The sequence below is a fragment of the Mesoplodon mirus genome, assembly GCF_964341445.2.
Source record: "Mesoplodon mirus genome assembly, chromosome: 5".
NCBI classification, from domain to species: Eukaryota; Metazoa; Chordata; class Mammalia; order Artiodactyla; family Ziphiidae; genus Mesoplodon; species Mesoplodon mirus.
Window position 1 is genome coordinate 166,196,986 of NC_138980.1, and position 26,476 is coordinate 166,223,461.

General features: G+C 35.1%; 1 protein-coding gene across 2 annotated transcripts in view; it reads left to right on the top strand.

The window, feature by feature from the left end:
- Window positions 1-1,016: 1,016 nt before the first annotated feature.
- CDH12 (cadherin 12) overlaps window positions 1,017-26,476 on the top strand; it is a gene marked incomplete at its 3' end in the record, with an annotated part of 289,043 nt that continues 263,583 nt past the window's right edge. For both annotated transcript variants that reach the window (XM_082623654.1, XM_082623655.1), the window contains exon 1: window positions 1,017-1,322. In XM_082623654.1, coding sequence (XP_082479780.1) covers window positions 1,092-1,322 — 231 coding nt within the window. In that variant the 5' untranslated portion in view covers window positions 1,017-1,091. The remainder of the gene's footprint in view (window positions 1,323-26,476) is intronic.

Here is a 26,476-nt window from a genome sequence, read left to right on the forward strand (position 1 = left end):
TAACAGCACTATTTACAATAGCCAAGACATGGAAACAACCTAAGTGTCCATTGACAGATGAATGGTTAAAGAAAATGTGGTATATATATATATATATATATATATATATATATATATATATATATATATACACACACACACAATGGAAAATTACTCAGCCATGAAAAAAGAATGAAATCATGCCATTTGCAGCACTAATGCCATTTGGATGGACCTAAAGATTATCATACTAAGTCGACCTAAAGATTATCATACTAAGTCAGACAGAGAAAAACAAATACATGATATCCCTCATATGTGGAATATAAAAAAAGTGATACAAATGAACTTATTTACAAAACAGAAATAGACTCACAGACATAGAAAACAAATATATGGTTACCAAAGGGGAAAGGCAGGGATAAGTTGGGAATTCGGGACTAAAATATATGCACTACTATATATAAAATAAATAAACAACAAGGACCTACTGTCTAGCACAGAGAACTATATTCAATATCTTGTAATAACCTATAATGGAAAAAATCTAAAAAAGAATATATATGTATATATGTATCTGAATTACTTTGCTGTACACTTGAAACATTGTACATCAACTATACTTCAATTACAATAACAGTGATCCCTGTTTTATTCTTAAAATGATTATTAAATTTAAAAAAAGATTGCTTCTATTTATGATATACCTTTTGCGTTATTGTAACTCATACTTTTCAAGTCTGTAAAACAAACTTAGATGTTTTATCCAAGTTAACAGGTTCAAGAGCAGTGACCATTTACCAATATAATTATTTTAAAGACTTCCTCTCTGTTTCTTTAAATGTTGGCAGATATAATGAAATTTTTGATGACTATCATCATTTAATTCTATCAATTTAATGTATCTTTGTTAATCTGTTTTATAGGTCCCTTTAGATGGAATATAATATAGCAGAAGCCTTTTCATCAAAAAGATTAATGCCTGCATTATCATTTCTGCAATAAAAGAGAGAGCTAAGTGGTAGAGGCCACAGACACCTCAAACCTGGATTCCACAATACTGCATTAAGTGCTGGAGTTTTTATTACTCTGCTGTAGGAAAGCTTTTGCCAATGCTTACAAGGAACTGTTTATCCCTGCTGCTCTGGGTCCTGTTTGATGGAGGTCTCCTAACACCACTTCAACCTCAGCCACAACAGACTTTAGCCACAGAACCAAGAGAGAATGTTATCCACCTGCCAGGGCGACGATCACATTTCCAACGAGTTAAACGTGGCTGGGTATGGAATCAATTTTTTGTGCTGGAGGAATACATGGGCTCCGAGCCTCAGTATGTCGGAAAGGTAATGGCATTTTTTTTTTTTACAACAACTTGATAGCAAGGGGGCTTATGCATTGTGTATTGTGTATGGATGTTTTGCACAGGAGTTGAACAAACCAGTGAGTAGAACACTGGAATTGAAATCTGAGAGACCTGGTTTCTCTTCCTGACTCAATGGCCCAGGTAAGCTTTGGAATATCATTTAATCCCTCTTTGCTTCCATTATCCCTGGTTATTTTAATGAAGTTAATGTATATTGTATTCCTATTTTTGGTATTATTCCCCAAAGACATGAAGTTAATATGTGTAAACAAAATTAAAACTATTACTATAACACATTATTGGTCATAGCCATTCTGGAATTGTTTACCAATGAGAGACAGGAAAAATCAGGAGGTATAAATAGTCTACATTTTTGTTGGTATCTTTGAATGACCAGAATGTCTCCCTTTCCCTCCCTCTTAAAAAACATGATATACCATTTAGATTGTGGTTCTGGAGTATAGATGGTCTCAGACTTACAATGGTTTGATTTAGGATTTTTTAACTTTACAATGTTGTGAAAACAGTATGCATTCTGTACCCGCATAACCATTCTGTTTTTCACTTTTAGTACAATATTCAATAAACTACATGAGATATTCAACACTTGATTATAAAATAGGCTCTGTGCTAGATGATTTTTCCTGAGTGTAGGTTAATATAAGTGTTCTGAGAATGTTTAAGTCTGTCTTAAGTAATGATAATCAGTAGAATAGGTGTATTAAATGCATTTCGACTTACAATATTTTCAATTTACAATGAGTTTATTGGGATGTAACCCCATTGTAAGTTGAGGAAGCTCTATATTTGATGGGGCTTGCTTATACTTTATAAATAATTCCATTATTATAGGCTTTACAAGCTATTTATGAAGCTATTTATGGCCAAAGTAATAAATGCTGGAACCCAGATATGTACACATAAATCTCAACACAATACACAACTTTTAATCTTATTGTAATTTTAAAGTAATTAAAATTTTTTCACAAAATAGTTGATGGCAACTATCTGTTTCAGCACATTTATGTTTCACTGTTATTTTTCTTACATAAAATTTTTGACTCATGTCTATAATAGATAGACCTTATCAATGATACCAGAATATTTTCCAGAAAAATAAATATTTTATGTATTTTGATTTTGTTATTTCCATTTTTAAATTTTCTAAAAGATTTTTCTATGGTTTTAATAAAAATATTTATGTTTGAAGAGAGTTTAAAATAAATCCAAAGACAGAAATGGAAAACCATAGTAGAAGGAGTATTAGGAAGCTGATATAGAAGATTATGTCTCTGGAATATTAAAGTCCCTAGAGGTTTCAGAAAACCTAAACTAATGAGAAACATGATGAGTCTTATGATTCTAATACTGGCTCAAATGAAGCAAATCTATTCAAGATCTAAAGTCTTTGCCCTATGATTTTAGAATTTACCTTTTGGAAATTTATTTTTAAAATACTGAATAGGGCCTCCCTGGTGGCGCAGTGGTTGAGAGTCCGCCTGCCGATGCAGGGGATACGGGTTCGTGCCCCGGTCTGGGAGGATCCCATATGCCGCGGAGCGGCTGGGCCCGTGAGCCATGGCCGCTGAGCCTGTGCGTCCGGAGCCTGTGCTCCGCAGGGGGAGAGGCCACAACAGTGAGAGGCCCGCGTACAGCAAAAAAAAAAAAATAAATAAATAAAAAAAATAAAATACTGAATAATACAGTGGGGAAGGTCTTCAGATAGAACCTTTTTGAAAATGAACATGTAGCCAAGGTTGCCCTAGTGTTACCAAACACAAGTGCATGTGCCCGATGCACCGTGAGTCCAAACAAACCAAAACATCAAAGTTTGGAGCAGAGAAAGGTTTATTGCAGGGCGATACAAGCAGATGGGTGGTTCCTACTCCCAAAACCCTGAGCTCCCTGAAGGATTTCAGCAAAGAACTTTTAAGGCAAGGTGAGGGAGGGGTGTGGTTAGTTGTTGCAAACTTCTTGGTGTTGGAATCCTTTGTTCTTGCAGCTGTCCACATAGGTCAGGTCAGGATGTTCCTGTAAACCTCCAACAAGACAAAAGTTATTCTCTGTTCTGCAACATTTTATCTCTACATGAATGGACTCTTAAAGGTCAGAGTCTTGAGAATAGGTTATCCTGTATATTTCAAGCTATAGACAACATTCTTTTACAAAAGGTGCAGAGCCAGCATGACTAAGCATAGGCAACAGAGTACAAAGGTAAAAGAGACAGATCTAATATGGAGTCAGATTTGTTCTTCCCTATTACACTACCGTGTATGGGCCCTGAGCAAATTTGTTTTCTGTGGGATACCTATCTATATATAAAATTTGAGTCACATCAAATCAGTCTTTGAGTACCATTCTGGCAGTCCAATTTCTAGTGATCTTGCAAAAAATATACAGTGCCGTTTAGCAGGAGTAATATCCTTGACAGACCATCTACTAGGAATCAGGGCCTGGTCTTGTGGCCCTGGGACAACTCCATAGGTGGTAGTCCTGAGGTCCATACGGTACCTGGTGAACCCCAACATTGAGCAGAAAGTCAGAGAGACCCTTAAAGGAGAGAAATGTCTACTGAAGCCCAAGCAATTCCAATCCAGCCCAGGGCACCCCACTCAGATGACATTGCTCCACAAATAGCTCTCAGCACAAGATGGGCCTTAGAAACTTCTGAGGAAAGCACTCCAAAGCATGGATGTCCCCTGATGTTACCATACATAGTGTCTGCTTGTATGATTCCTCTATGTGATCACAGAATATAAAAAATCACTAACCTTTTCTATAGTGAGATAATTTCATGTTGTCCTGGTACACTCATTTCTTGTGAGTTAATTTTGCATAAGGATTGAGTTTTCAAACCTAAGACAAATGAAGAGGTAGCATAGCTCTAGAACTCTGCCTCCTGGGTGTCAGTTATATCAACTCTGCTTGTGATGGAAGCTGGACATCACATTGAGGTTCCAGGCAAATGTCTGCTGAGAAGCCATTCTCTGGTTTTGACTAAAGCAGATCCATAGCCTTTACTTGCCAGAATTTGAAGTGAGAAAGTTGACATTTTGTTGAAAATTTAATGAAATTGACTTTTAATCTATCCTAACTAGTGTAGAATTTCACATCCCAATGGCCATGATTAAAAGGATCTAGGAGCTGCTTATGCAAGTTTTGTTTGATAGCCTTGAATTCTATTTTTATAATTGCTATGATAGTATGGAATTCATCCAAATCATTTAAGAGATGAATTAGTATTTATAAATAGATTAAAAAAGTCTAAGATCTAGCCTATTATGAAATTAAAATATGATTTTCATAGACACATGGTTCCCCACTTGTAAAGTATAATGAAAACCCATGATTCTCAGGCAATGTATGTTTCTAATGCAAATGAAACAACAGTTGCCAAGATTTCCTTTCCACATGGAAACTAATTAAAGTTTAATTAACTTTGTCTTGATGATTGTAGATGTGGGAATAGTGATATGATAACATTGGGACCAATTCAAGCATTATAAATATGTGTGTAAACATATAAATATATTTGTGCACCTGCTTTTTTCTGGAAAGGCTTTGAGACAATTCATAGTAAAGCAAGGTACTATAAATAATATAGAACTCTGTGTCAAGGGAGTGCACAAATGTCAAGCACAATGGTCAACTGAACTATTCTAAGTGAGCTTCAAATTTAACGTATGTTTCTGTTCAGCAAGAACATACATGGAAAGCATTAATTTGTAGAGTTCCCATTATTGGAAACTCCACTTATTGAGAGAAAAAAGCAATTTCCCTACCTTCAAATATAAAATAATTTCTTCTGGTAGGAATTAAAGGGGGGTGGTTGAGTGGCTTAATAGATATTAGCCTCAACACTGTTATATTTAATATTTAAAAGGAGCAGGTGTTATTGTTGACATCGTTTCAAAAAAGACCAAACCTTGGTGTTGCTTATAATTAATATTATTTTATATACAAATGCATCCCAAGGGTGTCGAGAGGTAAAACCAATGCTTTTCTCAAATAAACATTTTGGATTTACTACAGCACTTGGACACGTGTAAGGTGTCATATTGCAGAGCAACACATAAATTAATTTGATCAGCAAACATTTTAAATTCATTTATTACCTGTTGCTCAAAGTCACCTCAAAAAATTATTATTAAACACACACACATGTGCACATTTGCTTACACACACAGACACACACACACAGTAAGTTTATACCAACAAATATAACTGGTGCTTTGTCTGTATCGTACTAAGTTATGTCATAGCCTCAAAGCTATGTATCAAGAAAATGCTACCCATCTCATCTTCAAATAATAATTTAGAAAATTGAATTGTCACTTCAGATGATCTTTGTTAGCAGAAATTCTTTAGTCGAAAGTGTATAAAATGGCAGAAAGATTAAGCATTGAAACATATCTAAACCCTAATTTCAGAGGCATTTCTTTATTTAACATTTTTCATTGAGAATACATTACAATTTCAGAAAGCATTAAGCCTTGTGGGGATAAATTTAAGTATGAATGTCTTTAGATTACAATTATAACAGGTAAGGTTTATTGAGTATTTTAAGGCAGGATTTTAAACCCTTTACTTACCAAAATTTATGTAGTCTTCACAACAGCACTAGGAGGAAGATTATTAGTAGCCCCATTTTACACATCAGAAAAGTGAGGCACAGAAAGTTAAATAACTTCCCATGGCCCAACACCCAATAAATACTGAAACTGGGATTTTAAGCTGGGTAGAGTGGGGTAATTTAGTTTCATTGCACCAGAAAATATCACATTTTATTGTCCTATAAGCATCTTAGGAGTGAACAATAATTTTAATACAACAATTAATTTTAATACTGTGACAAAGACCCTATGAGGAGCTGTGGAGACAAAGGAAGGTCTATGACTATGCCTAGAAGATGGAGGAATTCAAGGAAGGTTTCACAGATGATGAAGCACCTGAGATGAGTCTCGAAGGATGACTTTAGTTTTTCAGAAAAGATAGTCTGAGGAAATGTTTTTATAAGCACTGAGGCTTGAAAGTGCTAGGTGAGCCTCAATAACCATATTTCAATATAGTCAGAGAGTGTGAAACCAACATTTCAGAGTAGGTAGATAGATAAAGTGCAGAGGCTCAAGTCTGGTACCAAGATCAGTAATATCTGTTCTTTTAATTTTTTTAATTGAGATATAATTGGCATAGAATAGCAGTTTCAGGTGTACAATGTAATGATATGACATTTGTATACATTGTGAGATGGTCACCCCAATAAGTCTAGTTAACATCTATCACCACATAGTTACAATTTTTTTTCTTGTGATGAGGACTTTTAAGATTTACTATCTTAGCAACCTTCAAATATGAATACAGTATTATTAAGTGTAGTCACCATGCTGTACATTACAGTATTATTTATTCTTAAAGGCATCAGGGTCCATAGTATCTTGGTTGAGGATTCTCATGGACAGAATTACAGTTCTAGGATGATTACTCAGAGACCCATTTGAAGTACTTGGAGACAGAAAAACAGACATGGAGATATAAGGAGCATACGAAGGAGAAGGTTAAAGTAGGATTGTCTCGGAAGTAATAAAGGAAACGGGATATTAGAGTTGGACATTTGAAAGGTAGACAATAGAAGATTTCAAGATCCATTGGTCAAGAGAATATAAAGGATGAGACAAATAATTAGTGGATAATCATATGTAGAGAATGAGAAAGAGAAGGGGAAAAAATGATGCAGATTCCTGGCTTCTGTTTTGCTGGTATTCTGTATAGATTTGGTTTTAGAGTAAGAAATAAAAGGATCACTGCTAGCCATTATATATCCAGAGTTGCTTAGAAGTATCCAGGTGAAGTATTTCATAGATATTTAGAGACATTAACCTAGAGTTCACAAAAGATCCTATGGTAGAGATACAGGATCAGGAGTAATTGGTATACAGATGGTGGTCAAAATCATATAAGTGGGTAACAAGCTAGGAAAAATTACAGAGAATATATGAGAAGCCTGATTTTTAACTGAAAAGCAGATGAAGAATAGATAGATCTAATTAATAAGAAGTAAAAGACAAACGTGTAAGAGTGTTATGGAAAGTAAAATAAAATAAAGGTTTAAGAATAAGAAATGACAAATAATGTCAAGCTCCACAGATCAAGTTAAACAATGACTGGAACACCTCTACTGATTTTGTCATTTAGTGAGCCAGAGGTAAACTTACTCAAAGTGATTTTAATCGTTTTCTCTAGGGTTTGAAGAAAGGAGAAAGGGATGGGTACAGACTGTAGATGACATTTCAAAAGTGTAGGTGAAATTGATTGGTGTATGTTGGTTTGATCTGATAGGGATTCTAGTAATATTTTCCAGAGAAACAAAACCAATAGGATGTATATATATGACTTAAGGGAAATGACGTTTTAAAAATATTTTCTTGTGGTAGAACTAATCAGCAATGTGTGATTCTCCTCACCAGCAAGAAACCCTAAGAAAGGAGGAGAAGGTGTAGGTCACTACATCAATTCATTATTGAAGTTTTTGGGGGGAGTCATTGTGATGGAATAGACAGAAGAGTACTAAAAAAGAAGTCCAAGAGAAACCAGGATGGAACTACAAACACTAAGGTTCCAAAGAGACATAGCAATAAAAAGATATGCTTTCTTATATCCACGCGCACCTTGGCGATATTTCAGCTTCAGTTCCAGACCACAGGGATAAAGGAAACATTGCAATCAAGTGAGTCACACACAGTTTTTGGTTTGCCGGAGCATATAGAAGTTAGTTTGCACTGTACGTAGTCTATTAAGTCTGCAATAGAATTATATCTGAAACAACAATGTGCATACCTTAATTAAAAAAAAACTTTATTGTTAAATGATGCTAACTAACCATCAACTTAGCTTTCAGCAAGTCGTAGTAGTAACATCAAAGATCGCTGATCATATCAACATAAAAATATAATAATAAAAAAGAAGTTTGAAATATTGGGAGAATTAACAAAATGTTACCCAGTGGCAGGAAGTGAGCAAATGTGGTTGGAAAAATGGCACCGATAGACTTGCTGGACACAGAGTTGCCATAAAACTTCAGTCTGTACAAAGTATAATATCTGAGAAGCACCATAATGTGAAATGCAATAAAACAAGGTATGCCTGCAAGTGTGTGTATGTGTGTATTCACATGTATGTGTGTGTGTGTGTGTGTGTATATATATATACACACACACACACACACACACAAAAGTCAAGGCAGTAGCAATAGAATTTCATTTTTTAAATAAGTATATGTATAATTTGTTTTGCAATAGTAAAAATTAGAATAAGAAAGGAAGAAAAATAGAGATAGTATAATAACATATTAAAATGGCTATAACTGCACTGCAAAATTATTTGCCTATCTGGAAATTCTTCTAAATTAACCCAATATTGAGATGATATTTTGACTCATGTACATATCTCTTTGCATCCAATAAAAATGCAGATTATATCATAAAGTTATACCAACACATTTATAAGTTATTTTCATGGCTCAAATCTTTCTTTCTCCCTTCCATTCTTTCTTTCTTCCTTCCATTCTTTCTTTCCCTTTCTTTCTTTCTTTCTTTCTTTCTTTCTTTCTTTCTTTCTTTCTTTCTTTCTTTCTTTCTTTCCTTCTTTCCTTCTTTCCTTCTTTCTTTCTTTCTTTCCTTCTTTCTTTCTTTCTTTCTTTCTTTCTTTCTTTCTTTCTTTCTTTCTTTCTTTCTTTCTTTCTTTTTTCTGTCTCTCTCTTTGGTTCATGAGTCACATAGCATTTTGAAAAGCTCATAATGTGCTTTTCATGGCTCAGTTTACTCCTAAAGTGTGAACTTTCAATATCAGAGTAATTCCTGCTCATTTGAGATTCAAGATTCATCACACCAGCTCAATCTTCATACAAAATCTAAAACCTTATGCATCCTGTTGACTCCTGCCTCACTTACATATCTGAGAACTTTTGCAGTATATTCAAGTGCCCTAAATCAAGGTCTTGTTTCTAATCCATTCTGCTGCCAAATGGATTGACCTTGCTGCTAATCAAAGCACCATTAGCTACCTGCTCTTTCTGTAGCAAAACATCAGAATAAACCATTAAGTAAGGCTGATATTTTATTACACACCTTGGTTCTTAAACATATCCCTGAGTTATATAGTTTCTCTCAATATGTGAGGCTTTCTTTGAAATAATCATTTTGGGGTATGATTAGACAGCAATATACCTAAAAGGAAAATTGCTGGAATAGAATTTGAGCAAATAAATATCACAATATGCTAAAGTTCTTGTCAAATAGTCAATGCCCATTGTATGCCAGTTCTTCTCTCTCCTTTACAATTTATTTCTTGCTTTTAGCATGCTAGTTTTTTCATAATAGCTGTGCCATAAAAGTCTAATGGGATACTTTTAATTGAATTGTCAGGACCTCGAGTGAAATTCAACTATCTTTAAATCAATATATGAATCATTAAAAACAACATTTCAAAAATAACATGGACGGCTTTAAGGTTTGAGCACTCGTTTATTTTTCTCCTTCTTTCTTCTCCTCCTGCTGTTTTTCCACCTTACCTCGAATTATCTTTCAATCCTTCCTTTTCTTCGGACCACTTCTCTATATTATTTAGGGATTTGACTGAGTAGTTACTTGAAAGCTAAGATAAAGATTTCGGAGGCTTTGATTCTAATTTCCAGGTCTTATAATAATTATCCACATGAAAGCACACGTGTGTCAATCCACATGGCTAAGAACATAGTGGAACATCATATACCCAGATTACGCTGTCACCAGGAATAACCCAGATGCATTTGTCACAAACTTCACAGTACAGATCACTCTGTGTGTGTGTGTGTGTGTGTTTATGTGTATGTGTGTTTCCAAATTTTTTTCGGTAAAACATTAGTTAAAAGAAAGTTCGTTGGATTCTTTGGAAAACAGTGCTCTTTGTTGGCTAACACAGATGAACCACTACCACTTACATAGTATACCAGATGATAAGAAGTGGGGCCCAATGGAATGATTAGAGACGTACCCTGGGAAAGGCCACCTATATGAAAATATAACAGAAAAAGCAAGTACAAAGTGACCTGAATGATAAAGATTTTAAATTTAATGTTCTCATCTTCCAACAATATTGAATTGATGAATTTATGCCACAGTTATGTCACTCAGACCTACATTTGTAATATAGAGGGGTTCTTTGGATACACTTAAAACATAACAGATATCTGAGAAAAATTCCTTTTTCTTGACTCTGAAAAAAGTGAGACCACTGTCATAGGAGGTACTATCTATGTATGTTTCATTGTTTGTGAGGAACAACATAATTCATTGCTACTGACATTTAATCAGTACAACTAATATATGAAATTACTATTATGGAAGCATGTTTTCTACTCCTGGAATTTCCCATAGAGATTGCATAAAGAAGATTTACTATATAGCATATATAAATGTAACCACTTGAGAATAGACTTTTAATGCATATTCATTCTCATTTCTTTTTTCTGTTGTTGTTTTATGGCATTTGTATATTTTATTTTTTTAACATCTTTACTGAGGTATAATTGCTTTCCAATGGTGTATTAGTTTCTGCTTTATAACAAAGTGAATCAGCTATTCATATACATATATCCCCATATCTCCTCCCTCTTGAGTCTCCCTCCCATCTCATCCTCCTTATCCCACCCCTCTAGGTGGACACAAGGCACGGAGATGATTTCCCTGTGCTATGCAGCTGCTTCCCACTAGCTATCTATTTTACATTTGTAATGTATATAATTCCATGCCACACTCTCACTTCATCCCAGCTTACCCTTCCCCTTCCCCATGTCCTTAAGTCCATTCTCTACATCTGCATCTTTATTCCTGTCCTAACACTAGGTTCTTGAGAACCATTGTTTGTTTTTTTTAGATTCCATATATATGTGTTAGCATACAGTATTTGTTTTTCTCTTTCTGACTTACTTCGCTCTGTATGACAGACTCTAGGTCCATCCACCTCACTACAAGTAACTCAGTTTCGTTTCTTTTTATGGCTGAGTAATATTCCATTGTATATATGTGACACATCTTTACCCATTCATCTGTTGATGGACACAGGTTGCTTCCATGTCCTGGCTATTGTAAATAGAGCTGCAATGAATATTGTGGTACATGTGTCTTTTTGAATTATGGTTTTCTCAGGGTATATGCCCAGTAGTGGGATTGCTGTGTCATATGGTAGTTCTATTTTTAGTTTTTAAGGAACCTCCATACTGTTCTCCATAGTGGCTGTATTAATTTACATTCCCACCAACAGTCTAGGAGGGCTCCCTTTTCTCCACACCCTCTCCAGCATTTATTGTTTGTAGATTTTTTGATGATGGCCATTCTGACCTCTGTGAGGTGTTACATCCTTGTAGTTTTGATTTGCATCTCTCTAATGATTAGTGATGTCGAGCATCCTTTCATGTGTTTCTTGGCAATCTATATCTTCTTCATTCTCATTATTAAACAATGCTGCTGCTTTGTTGTTTTTGTTGGTGTCCTTGTTTTCTGTCAGCTATCATGAACAACCAGTCTTCCACAGTTTCATGAATGTTGGAAGAAAACATGAGATGCCTGGGTCAGAGAAAAAGGACATTCTTACTCATAGCACAGCAGGCAATAGGAGCATCAGCATCATCGAGTCAGTGCCCATTGTCTCAGGTGCCAGTGGGCAAAATGGAGAGGTCAGATGGGTGCCACCACATGCTGTGGGTTACATCACAGGAGAGGAACTCTAATAATTTCTGTCTTTCATTTAGAAGGGAGATATTATCATTATTTTGTTGCATTACAAGCATTATGTGCACCTTGCTTTGGAAGAAGACAATATATCTCAACATTTCAAAAGTTCTAGCTATATAAAATTCTTCAAAATATAGTCTTGAAAAAGGGCATTTGGTGATTTCTGTGTAAGACCTGCAGGAACAAAAGAGACAATGGAAAATTATCTCTCAACGTGATATTGTGTGTTGACTCACTAAAGAAAAACCAAATAATACAGGGAGTTAGAAGTTAGGAACAGTTTAAATACCTTCTTCTGCCAGCTAACTGAATTGTTTTTTTCAGTAGTCAAATGACAGCTCTCTTTCTCTCTCATTCTCTTTTTTATGCAACATAGAAAAATCATATTCTCTTCCATTCTGAATTTTGGACTCAGAATTACAAATATAAAGGAGTAGTGGAACTGAATGTATGAAGAAATGTCCCAAGTCTACTTCTCGCACTTAGTGATGTTGGTCTCCACAAATGAACTATCTTCTCAATAAGTATAACCTTTTCAGCATACATTCTTATTTTTTATCTTAGTGATAGAAAATAATTTGTCTTTTAGCCACTGGGTATGAATAATTGTTTGGAATATAACCTCCTCATAATTATATTGACAGTCTCACTCCTTGATTAAAATTACTATTTCCATCATAAATGGTGACTTATTGTAATAAGGGATGAAGAGTTCACATAGAATTACATTTCTCTTTATTTTACAAAGTATTCAGTGATATTTAATTTTCAAATAACTTGAGATAGTCTGGAATTATTTATGGGATTTTATCATACTTTCAGCCATCCATTTTAGAGGATATGAGATTGTAATTCAAAATGTTTTCAAAGTTATGGGCAAGGATATTTTCGCATGATATATAAAAGATTCTAAGTACAATTCTCTGTTAAGTAGACTTATAAACTAAACAGTAAATTGGTAACATTGACAACAGAAAATCACAGTTATGTTGGCCATGTCAGCTACTATTGCAAATTCATTTCAAATAGTAACTTTTGCGGCCATTTTAACCATAGTATAGAATGCCAGTGTTTAAATTCAATATTTAGAAGTGCTAGTTATGACATATTTTTATCAATATGTGCAAACATGCACTTGTTAGTTAATTTGCCAAGCATATTTCTAGTTTTTGCCTCCACTGGTTAGATTGTTCTGTAACATACAATATTTGATTAAATATCAAATTTTAGTTATTATATGGGACATTGAATACATTTAAGAAATGATTATTTCATTTTTGTCATTCAATCAGTTTTGAAGTATAGTCACATTTATATTTCAAAAGTGATGCCTTTATTAGTGGCTAAGAATACATATTACTGAGTGGAATTTTTTGAATCAAACAATGGTCAAGAGCAGCTACTAAGTTAATAATTAAGTAACTAAGTAGGGGAATATTCCAGTTCAGTTAAGTAGAATAATTACTTCCAGAAAAATAACTATGTATACTCTCAATACACTAAGCTTCCTGGATGAGAGTTCAGAAAAAGTAAGGGTAGGTAAGGACTGGGGGAATTTTAGGATGAGTGAAATGTGAACTTGGTTAAAAGGAAGAGAGAATGTTGTCAGAAATGAAAATATAAGTTTTGACATGCTCCCCTTATGTTATCAGCTTCAATAATATAGATCTACACAATCAAGGCATATTTTGAGATGATAAGAAAACAAGCTCCCATGAACCAACTGAGTGGGATGTCTAGTCCCTTCCCAAGTGGCTTGCCCTTGTCATGAAGAAGCTGTCCTTCCAACTGCTTCTGCAGAGAGTTAGGGGCAAATGGCAACAATGTCTTCATCCCAGCTCTACCTTGCCTTGCAGTGCAGGTCTCTGCTGATTTTTTAAGACTAAGCCTGATCTCTGTGACACAAGGGAATGAGTGTTTTCCTCTCAGCAATAACCCAGTTGGGGATAAGGTTATGCCTGATGTCAGGATAAAATTATTAATAGCACCCATTTTTACTTTAAAGAGTGTTCTTGATGAATGACAAATCATACGATCTCCGTAGTGTGTAGATCATTTAGAAAACTGTCTGGGCCACAAAGGCTATGTCCATATTGTTATAGCTCTATTAAGTCATACACGTGCATGCAGAAATTTTGCCCCAAGCATGCCCTTTGCAGTTGATTGACAGAACATTTGGAATCAGCTGTATTCTAGACCTAAAATAACACTCTTCTCCTATGACCTAGTTTTGGTTTTTGACACAGAATTTTCCTGATCATTAAGGTGATTTTCCCTCATTATTCTTCTGAACACTTACCTCAATCAGAGTCCCTACATACACTGAACATACTTAATCACATTAATAGCCTTTATATTACTAGTAGAAAATTATTCTGCTCTTTTATAAACTTTCCAATAGAATAGATACGTAGAAGAAAGTTTCAATCTTATTTTAACAGTCAATATTAGCTAAGATTTGGACAGACCCTTGCCAAACCAAAATGTCTTCTTAGAAAACTGCCCTTACCTTAGTGGGGAGGTGCTGTGGCATATATTTACATACATAAAGTAGGCTTCTATTCATTTTTTCCAAAACTAAGAAAAATATTTGTCCAAAAGTAAATTCTAGAGGTCAGAGACTTACTAGAAAGCATTTAATTGAAATTTTTGCAGCATCAAATATATACAAAACAAAACTCCATCAGATACCTATTAACATTATGGTGGGAGATAATTTGGTTATAAACACACTGCTTCCTCCAACTCTAGGACTTATTTATAATTTTTTTCTAGAATTTGAGCAGATTAAGAAGTTGGGAGAGAAGATGGCAGAATGGAGATGGTGTTTCTAAGGCCAGTTTCTTGAAAGAGTAGAATTTCTAGTGTTTAGCAAGTGACCTATATTATATATTATAGTTTAGAGGTAAAAAGAAGACTAAAAAGTTTCCTTGACCAGAGGGGAAAACAACTGCAGCTTCTGAGATATGAGATATGATACGAGATAATTTTCAATAACAGTGGAAGATTATTCTGGCTGATTATAACATAATACCTTTGGTGTTAAAGAGATAAGGACTCAAGCATAGGAAGCTATGGCTTTGGTGTAAGGCTCAGGAACGATAAGAATGGGAGACATTTGAAAACTGCTATGAGAGATGGGCTGATAGAGTAAATGTAAGAGGTGAGATAAAATACTAGCAACAATGATGCCAATCATGGAGCATAGTACTTTTGTTTTCTGCATATGAAGGGTAAAAAAGTATTGTCATAGAAAAGTTCAGTCAATTATCACAAGTAGCTCATAAAACCGGGGAGCTGGGGTCCAAAAATAGGTCTCCCTGTGAAGCCAGAAGAGTAGGAACTCTGATACAGGGAAGGTGGTGTGCCTGCCTAGTCAGGATAGGATTTGACATTGTTTAATATGCCTTCTGGCAAATAAAGCATGTTAACAGAGAATAAAGCAAGCCCCCTAATGAGACCAGGCTCTTGGTAAAAAACTCTGGGAAGGCAAGTAGTGTCACACGTATTATTCATTCTCATGATGTCACTTTCAAGGAGATAAAGAGATGATGTTGAATGAGCTATAACTTAAGACATGTTCATTTAGTCCCTGAAGAAGGACAATGCAATTACTCAATTATCGGGTAAAGAGCATACAAGGGAGTTTATGTTTCAGTGGAAATGAAGAGCTTTGGAGCAGTAAGACTTACAAGGCACACTCCAAATATTTCTAGACAAATCAGAGTGGTACTTCAGATATTCTCCTTCATTTATCTAGGATGATTTTTTTAAATGAGAGATTCTCAGATTTCTTAAATGAAAAAAAAAAACCTGAAAAACATAATGATTAAATAAGTGTATTAGAGATAAGAAAACCTTCTTCAAGTATCTATTTTAAAATCTAAGTGCAAAACATGCTTGCTGCATAAATCTTAGATGGCAAAATATGCAATGACATATTCCTAAGAGGTTTTAAACTCTGCTTTGAATAGTCCCTTGGTTGGAATTTAAGCTGTTAATTTGTTATTTTTTTACTTACTTTCATGAAAAAATACTTAAAAATGAATTCCCATGCTTTAACAAATTTTAAGATAAATTTAACAGGTGTAGTAAATGTTTATTTTAATTGAGGGAGAGATTTCATAAACCTTGACAGGGAAAGTTATGTGGAAAACAACAAATGTATATACCTTTTGTCAAAAGAGGATTTGAATATAATTTATTGATTGTTAGGGAACAACAAATCTTGCAAATCAAAGCAAGATGAGTAACCTTTGTTATTTTCTTGTCTCATTAGAAAGCAAAGGGGTGAAAGAGACAAGGTAAAAACAAAGCCTGTGTGTGTGTGCACAAAAATTTCAAAAATAAATTTAAGGCCTGTGCTACCATGCAACTGGTTCTGTGGCTTCGTGAACAGAAGGGAGATTAGAGGGAGGCTGGGTGGGCTGTCATAGGTGAATGATTCCCAAGAAAATATTCATAGATACTGGGTGAAAGAAGATAATCACACATAGCTTTAAGTTGCCAGTTGTGCTTATTGAAGTGAAACCAATGAATTGTAAAATAAAACAGTGACAAAACTCCTATTCCCTTATCATTGTGAGGATATGTGGGAAAAATGTAGCAGAAATATACTTCAAACAAGATTATGAGAGATGAAAAAAAGTCAAAGAAAGATTAATAGAAAGCATTGTTGATTTTTTTTTTTTTTTACTTGTGCTTTGTCTGTGCAGGGCAAAGTGCTGAAGACTTTTCACACATCACTTCCTTTACTTCTCCCGAGATTTTTAACCAAAGGGTTGTAAAATGTATGAAGCTGTGACCCACATGTTTAAATCACAGAGCAGTTAAAAGAAAATATTCCATGTGGTAAGAGAAATTCCAAAATATTCGAATCTTTTACTTTCGGTTCTTGGAGACAATGAGTAAAACCCATAATCCCCAAGTAATATTTCTTTAAAGTCTTATTAGTTTCTCTCTCACAACATCCAGGTGCTTCCTCCAATGTATCCCTTTTCAACTACACTCTTATCAATCCCTGAAAAGTGTTTTCCAGTTCTTATTCTCTTCCAGCATACTCTCTCACAATTTTTTTGGTCCTATTAAGCATCACAAATGCCAAATAAATGGTTTCCTACTACTTAGGGATAAATTTAAGGATTAGGGGAGGAGAAATGACCAAAGTAATCCAAGCCAGAATCATTTTTAGAGGGTAGTAAAAGGGAAAGATAAGAAGCTCTCTTACTTTAATGATCTATATCTTGTCACATGTGTATTTTTATTACAGAAATGACAAAAACAACACTCAGAGAAATGATGTCAGGTGGCCAAGGCCACTGCTCTTTTAAGTGGAGGAGAGTAGCCAGGGTTAAAGCCCCTGCCTCTTTGAAATGAGCCATATTGATTTGGTCTATCTGAAAACAACTACCAAAAAGCTTATGTAGAATCATCTATGTCTTCCCAATTGTACCCTTTATAGTATACTATACATACTGATATTGGATAATTATTTCTAGAATAAAAATATACTTTATTAAAAATGGCAACTCAATAAAATTTTTGAAAAAGATTATTACTTGGAATCTAGGTGAGTTTCTCTTAAAATTCACTGTCATAATAAAGCAAAATAGTAATTACAGCTCTTAATTGTTAAGTGCCTCCTATGTAAACAAGCCCAGAGTTAGGGAGTTCAAACTGTACAATGAGTGGGGCAATGGGAGGGTCCAACTCTAAGTGTGTCTATATTCAGGAAAAGTCATCCATGTCTTTGTAACAGCAGTCAGGTTTTATTATAGCCCTACTTTCCCTAAAGCAGGAGTTATTTAGGGTTTATCACAATTACTTGGAGTAACTGTTACAAGAAAAAAAAAAGAATGAAAAGAAAAGTAAACTTTCAGATTCCTTTCTGACAGAGTATGAGTAGGTCTTGTGTAGGATATGAGAATCTTCATTTTTAACAGAAAATCCTCTTGAATCAGATTTAAATGTCCCAGTGATCACACTTTGAGAAACATTGCCTTAGACTTCAACAAAAATACTGATTGGTGGTTAAATCACCTCTTACATGTTAATTTTAAGACTTGTGCACATGGAGCAGACGACATTCTCACAACATTACTGTTTTCATAGCTGAACTCTCACTAGGAAATTTTAGTTTCCAAATTGTCAGCTTTTTCAGAAACTCTCAGTAGAACACCAAGTATTAAGAACAGACTGTAATTGACTCAATTGCTCATAATGTACCACAGAAAAGAGTTTGCAATTGTCACAGTAGTCCAAGACTAAATTAATTCCAGGTGTGTGCAACTTGAAAGGGTGAGAATTGGTTAGCAGGTGAACTGACATAGTGAGTAGAAAATACATGTAATGGTTGTTTAGAAGTGTTTAACTGCTGAGACGTACAATAGAAAGTTTAACTGGAGCTTTCTATTAGAAAATTGAGATACTACTAGCCAGTATATTACTAAATTTGTTTAATTTAATTAAGCAAGTCTTTGTGAACCTCTATTATGTGTCAAGTTGTGTTTTGGACATTGGACATACCATAAGGAGCTCATATTCAAACATATTTGAAGTTATATAAGCACAATACAAAATGTTCAAAGTGATTTTGCAAACCTAGGTTACAGATGTGCTGCGGAAATGAGTGGTCAATCCCAATACAGTGGTCAGGGATCTAGAGAGTTGGGAAACTCTAGAGAGTTGGCTCTAGAGAGTTGGGAAATTATTTTCCTTAGGTCAGGAAAGAGAGGCTGGACAAAACCCAGAGAGATTTTATGTAGTAAGTAATAACCAACCTTGATTTTTGGTTATAGGAGCTCAGCATTTAAATCAACTTGTAGGGGACAGGAAATGAATAGAGATACCGTAAAAAAAAAAAAAAAAAAAGCTGCATCTGCAAACTATCGGTGCAGGCATCAATAGGGACCTCTGGTGAAACTCTAAGATGTTCAGAGCATCTGAAGCACAAATAAGGAGCTTAGAAAGATAAAGAAACGATGTGAAAGTATTCCAAATGAGCTACCTCATGAGGGCTTTTCAGTGACTGGTAAGGCATTTGATTTGTGTTCTGTAGAAAAGAGAATCTATTTTCTAGAGGGTTTAAAGCAAAGGAGAGAAATTATCATATTTTCATTCTCATAGACCCCTCTGATGGCAAATAGAAGTACATTGAAAATGCAGTGAACTTGAGGAAGGAAATCCATGAAGAGACTGACACAGACATCAGAGCTTGAACTAAAGCAGCAGCAGTTAGCATGGAGAGAAAAGGACAAATTCAAGATATATTTTAGAATTAAAAGCAACTGAACTTGGGCAAGGAAGAAGGGGAAGAACTCAGAATTACTGGTTGACATAATTCAGTGTGTAACAGTGCAACGACATAAAGCTCAATCAATAGAATTTCAAAAACTCATTTTGTAAGTGTTTCTGAATTCTGGGCAGCAAACTTGTGTTGGTAATAGATATGGACCACTAACTCCTAGCATACCTATAGATCAACTCCAGCATATGTATGTATCAATACCAAACAGGGATCTTTAATTCATAAATTTATTAAACCAAGCTAAGAATTTGTTGACAATGATTGAATCCATACTCTGTAATGAAAATTATATGCAAATTAGAGTTCAGTCAAGCATAAATATAAGCAACAAACTATAAATTGTATACTTCATGATGTATAACTCATAAATAATGGAAAAAATATTATAGTTTCTTTTTGGAATATTAATAGATTCATCTTTCGCCTAGATATGCAGATCTTCATTGTCACGTAGACTACTGGTATCACAGTTCTATCCTGGGCTGTCATTCCCTTTACTCACGCTCCTGACTATTATTTGCAGAATGTTCTTACTAATTCTGCCTGAAAGTAGTTCTGAAACTTTTTCAGTACTTTCTATAAAGGCTTTTATTTGTCTGTTTGTTGTTTATACACAGCAAAATTTGAGCTAGCTGTTTGCCATGTTAACCTAAATGCTATGGTAATACATGTTCTGTCTCTTTCTTTCTATTCTTATATCTTCTTCCTTCTTTTCTATCTATCTCTTTCTCTCTCCTTCCCTCTCTCTCTTCAATTCTTTTATCTTTTCATATCTTAGGCACTTAATTTTTCCCCCTTTGGCTGCATTGTCCTCGGTGATCAATAGTTCACTCCTTTACCAGGGAAAAATCAGTTATGACTAGATTTTAAACTAAAAACATATTCCCTATTACAATCAGTACCATTATAATCTCCATATGTATTAGCATATGAAGCACTTTTTATTGTTAAATACCCAAAACATAGCTCAAAATCCCAAACAAGCAAAAAGGAATTCATTGTGCTCAAACCATGAACTATTAAGAATGTACTAAAACATTGAAAACATCATCTCTTCATTTCTTTTTAAGTTTTTCACCTGTTTTTTTTTTAATATAGGACTTTATTCTCTTAGATAGAGTGTCTCTACAAGTTGAAAACAATAGCCACTGTCAGTTAATTACATATTCATTCTCAGCCTTATGATGAAAGAGAAATGAAACTTCTTCCTTGCCAAATCTGGGTTATCTCCCATGTCCAATGCATGGCTAATGTGTGTCCAGGGAGAATTGGAGTACAACGATTTACCTAGCCTGTGTCCTGTGATTATCCCTGAAAACAAGGGTATTTTAATTGGCAACCTTCATAGAAAGATATTTATTTAGAGAGGCAAATATGAATTCTGTCAAAGGAAGGGAATGATATGGATGAAACCAAAACCAAAATATCCATTTTGCCCTATGACATTCTTTACTATACTAGTTACAGCTCAGAGGCATTCAGTGTGACCATGTCACACATTATCCTGCCTGCCTTCAATAAAAAGAGAAAATGCAAAAAAAAAAAAGAAAAAAGAGAGAGAGAGAGAGACAGAAAATGCTAGAAGGACATTGAGTTGTTAAAATATGAGTAAAATATTGAGAATAAGTTTAGGTATGTTGTGTTTGAGATGATGACCAGTTAGAAGTTCAGTGTGTTAACTGGACTTTGGAGTTGTGGTTAGACTTAGAGATATGAATTTGGAAGTCAACAGCACAAAGGGGAAAGTTAAAAACTGGCAGTAGATACAAACATCTACAGGTACAGGAATTCAGCTTTGAATCTCTTTTACCAGACTCAGTGATTGGCACAAAGGGATACTGAACAACGGTTTGATGAATAGCTGGGGCAATGGGTGTGTGGAGACTTTATTTTCGGCTTTCAATTTTTGTTTCTGATACTTACATGTAATACATAAGCATAAAGACTTGGATCAGGTGCTTACATGTCCGATACCACTGAGCAGAAAGATGTGTGGACTGGGCCTGAGTGGTACAGATTTACAGAAATGATGGGAGGATGCCAGCAAGCAGTGAAGAAGAGGGTGCAATGAGCAGCAGTTCCTGAAGAGACCCCCAAACGTCATTTCTTCTTTCCTTAAGCATCTGAGCAGGTGGGTCTCCAACGTTTAACCAAGTGGATATCCAGCAGCATCTTGAAACAACATGAGACAAATGGTGAGATGTTCTCCAATTTTTGGAAAACATTTCCAGGTGAAAGCACTTTTCTACCTACTAAAGTAAAAGAAAAAGTAACTGAGGGTGAACCATGAAGACTAATTTTCTATTTTATTTTTTTAAACATCTTTATTGGAGTATAAGTACTTTAAAATGGTGCATTAGTTTCTGCTGTACAACAAAGTGAATCAGCTATACATATACATACATCCCCATATCTCCTCCCTCTTGCATCTCCTTCCCACCCACCCTATCCCACCCCTCTAGGTGGTCACAAAGCACCGAGCTGATCTCCATGTGCTATGCGGCTGCTTCCCACTAGCTATCTGTTTTACATTTGGTAGTGTATATAAGTCCATGCCACTCTCACTTCATCCCAGCTTACCCTGCCCCCTCCCCGTGTCCTCAAGTCCATTTTTTACGTCTGCATCTTTATTCCTGTCCTGCCCCTAGGTTCTTCAAAACATTTTTTATATATATTCCATGTATATGTGTTACCATACGGTATTTGTTTTTCTCTTTCTGACTTACTTCACTCTGTATGACAGACTCTAGGTCCATCCACCTCACTACAAGTAACTCAATTTCATTTCTTTTTATGGCTGAGTAATATTCCATTGTATATATGTGCCACATCTTCTTTACCCATTCATCTGTTGATGGACACTTAGGTTGCTTCCATGTCCTGGCTATTGTAAATAGGGCTGCAATGAACATTGTGGTATATGACTCTTTTTGAATTATAGTTTTCTCAGGGTATATGCCCAGTAGTGATATTGCTGGGTCATATTGTAATTCTATTTTTGGTTTTTTAAGGAACCTCCATACTGTTCTCCATAGTGGCTCTAAAAATTTACATTCCCACCAACAGTGCAAGAGGGTTCCCTTTTCTCCACACCCTCTCCAGCATTTATTGTTTCTAGATTTTTGATGATGGCCATTCTGACCGGTGTGAGGTGATACCTCATTGTAGTTTTGATTTGCATTTCTCTAATGATTAATGATGTTGAGCATCCTTTCATGTGTATGTTGACAATCTGTATATCTTCTTTGGAGAAATGTCTATTTAGGTCTTCTGCACATTCTTGGATTGGGTTTGTTTTTTTGATATTGAGTTGCATGAGCTTCTTTTATATTTTGGAGATTAATCCTTTGTCAGTTTCTTCATTGGCAAATATTTTCTTCCATTCTGAATGTTGTCTTTTCGTCTTGTTAATGTTTTCCTTTGCTGTGCAAAAGCCTTTGAGTTTCATTAGGTGTCATTTGTTTATTTTTGTCTTTATTTCCATTTCTCTAGGAGGTGGGTCAAAAAGGATCTTGCTGTGCTTTATGTCACAGTGTTCTGCCTATGTTTTCCCCTAAGAGTTTGATAGTTTCTGGCCTTACATTTAGGTCTTTAATCCATTTTGAATTTATTTTTGTGTATGGTGTTAGGGAGTTTTCTAATATCATACTTTTACATGTAGCTGTCCAGTTTTCCCAGCACCACTTATTGAAGAGGCTGTCTTTTCTCCATTGTATATTCTTGCCTCCTTTATCAAAGATAAGGTGACCGTATGTGTGTGGGTTTATCTCTGGCCTTTGTATTCAGATGGTTTTGTGAATCAGATTTAGTGTAAAAATGTCTCAGACTATAGTAGTTAACATCTTTTCAACCATGATGATGTTCACATATATTTTAGCTTTTGATTCTTTAGGGTAATATTCTCACACTACAGGTTAAAAAAAATTAAAAAAAGAACTGATATAGTTAAATGACTTTGCCAAGTTTATAAGCTAGTCACTGTCAGGATGAGGATGGAAATCTTTGGATACAGGGTTCAGGGCTTTTCCCACTTTATCAGAACTGCTGTACTGCAGCAACTTTTAATTAACTATGGCTAAATTGCCCTGGGTCTGTAAAATATATATACATATTTTTTTTTTTTGCAGTATGCAGGCCTCTCACTGTTTTGTCCTCTCCCGTTGCGGAGCACAGGCTCCGGACGTGCAGGCTCAGCAGCCATGGCTCACGGGCCGAGCCGCTCCAAGGCATGCGGGATCTTCCCAGACCGGGGCACGAACCCATGTCCCCTGCATCAGCAGGCAGACTCTCAACCACTGTGCCACCAGGGAAGCCCTAAACATTTTAATTAAATAGATAATGTATTTAGCTGTAAAACTTGTGAAACCATTCAAATGGTCATTTGTTTTAATAATAGTCCAGATTGTTGGTTTGATTATCAATTCACTCAGAAAAGCTACACTATTTGAAGAAGTAAATAGCCAATAATTTTCTCAACATTGCTTATAACTTTGTAATTCCATTTGGGCATGCCGTTAGATTTCCATTGGCAAGGCTACTTTCTAATGCCAATGAATTAGCTGGGTGTGTTAGTTTCCTAAAGCAGCTGTAACAAATCACCACAAGTTTAGTGGCTTAAATAATGCAAATTTAGTATCTTATATATTTGTAGGTATGAAATCTGACATGAGTCTCAATTAAAATGCTGGAAGGACAGGGCCCAAGGGTACATTTTTTTCACTTGTGTTTTCCAACTTGTCATGGCTGCCTCCATTCCTTGGTTTAGGGTTTCAGCCATCCATCTTCAAAGCCATCAGTAGTTGCGAATTTTTTCCAGGTTATATCATTCTGGTTCTACACATTCAGAGTCAGATCTCCTTCTTTGACACTCTTAAGGAAACTTGTGATTACACCGAGTTTATCCTGTTAATCTAGGATAATCTTCTCATCTCAAAATAATTTAATCACAATCTGCAAAATCCCTTTTGCTATATATGTTAATATATTTACAAATCCCAGAGATTAGGATGTGGGCATATTTAGGAGAAAGAAGAGAACTCTGTTCTGCCTACTACACTGGGTTTTGATTTTCAAGGTTACGGTTTCCAGGAATTCTCATATTTTATGTCTGGGATAAGATATGATTTCTCTGTATCTTTGTTGATCTTTCTTCCCAAATTCAGTTATTTTTGTACTCAGTCTTCTCCATTCTCAATTTTAGAGTTCGTTAACACAGATTACAGGTGAGGATTACAAATAAATATAAATTTTCTTCCAATACCCCCAAAAATCAATATTCATTTCCTAAGTAATCAAAAGTAAAATTCTCTTAGATTAGGAAAAATAACCATATTAAATCATAGTAATAAGTTTTCTCAAAGCTGTCCCTTTGTCTTTGGCTGACAGCTACTAGCTTAGAAAGATCTGTTATTAAAAAATATTTTCACATGAAATCTTAATTAAGGGAAATTTTATAGGACCTTAAAACATCAATTAAAGCTTGATTAAATTTTAAAGCCCTAAAGGCTAGTAAGAATTTCTTTTTCTGGATGACAAAGAAATATGCCCTGTATATATAAGGTTCATTAACAATGTCATGGCTCTAAAACTCTGCATGTAGTAATTATTCCAAGAGAGCTATGGGCAAAAAAAGAAAATCTCTGAACTGAGCCCAATGACAGAACTCCATCTCTCTGTCTTTCTATGAATGACTAACCATTAGAGAAAATGTTTTCCAACTATGGCTTTCTGAAAAAAAAACTCCATTTCCTGGGTTTGACAAGTTCTTTTCTTGGATCAGCTTATCATATTGTCATTTTCATACCGTATTGGGAATGCATTCTGTTATCATCCAGTAATTGTGCCTATAGCCCCTGGATACACCAATATGTAATTCTCCACCGCTTTCGTCTTCAGCACGTTGCATATCCCTTAGCATTCAATCATCATAAGCAATAGGTGTGAAGAAGGCAGCCAACGTTCAAAAAATTGATATTTTCCTCCTGCACAAGCACATGCAACAATTGATTAACAGTAAGCCAGAGGAAAAAAGCATTTCCATTATTAGTTCAGTGCACAAATCATATGATCTAAGGTACTTTTTTTTTCACAAATGCATAATAGAAGCCAGTTAATGGCCCTTATATGTCAATGCCAGCTGCCTGTCTCCAACAGTAGGTAGTTGCTTCTAGTTTAACCTTAGTTGATAGGAGTGGTAGATACTCAGAATTGATCAATGGATTTCTGTGGATTCAAAGCGGATTCTCATATAATCCTAATGAGTTCTGGCAGCTGGCATTTGTATGGCTTAACAGCTGTCATAAAAATAGAGAAGAGTTGAAGCAGTGGTCAAGTGTCCTTTTAGAATTTTTGAAAGGTTTTAGTTTTTCATAGTGTTACATCAGGACCAGATTTTTAGAGTCTTCTGGGTTGTGTGTGTGTGTGTGTGTGTGTGTGTGTGTGTGTGAAATGTAAAAGGAAACAAATTAACTCTTTTCATAAATTCAACCTGTTTTTCTTCATCATATTCAATTCTAAACTGAGGTCAAGTCAAGAACACCTGATGATTGATTATCTAATTTTCTGAATTTCTGTTGGTAATTGAGTTTTTACACACAATTTAGCCCATTACCTTTGTTGTTCTCATTGTATTAAATAATAAAACAATAAACATTATTTAGTTCTTTACAGTTTTCACAGCATGTTAGCATACTTCATGTTCTTTACTGCTCTCTATAAGATTGGATGCTGGTAGAACAGTTAATATTATATCATATAATATGGCTAAGGCCAGAAAAATTAACTTACCTACACAAGGTTAATGCTTCTAATAATTTATTTAATCTGGATCTTTCCCTTTGATCTGCTGATGACTAATAATATGGTCTTTCTATTTTATTCTGCTACTTGAGTAGGTCTTTGTGTGGAGAGAGGAAAACACTGCAACTCCAAGTCATTCCGATTTTCCAAAACAGTCATGAATGAAGCCTGACCTTTTCAGCACTCAGAACACAGCCTAACCAGTGACTGGAGTACTAGTGAATAATTATGCATGAGCAGATATGGGACATTTATATGAAGTAT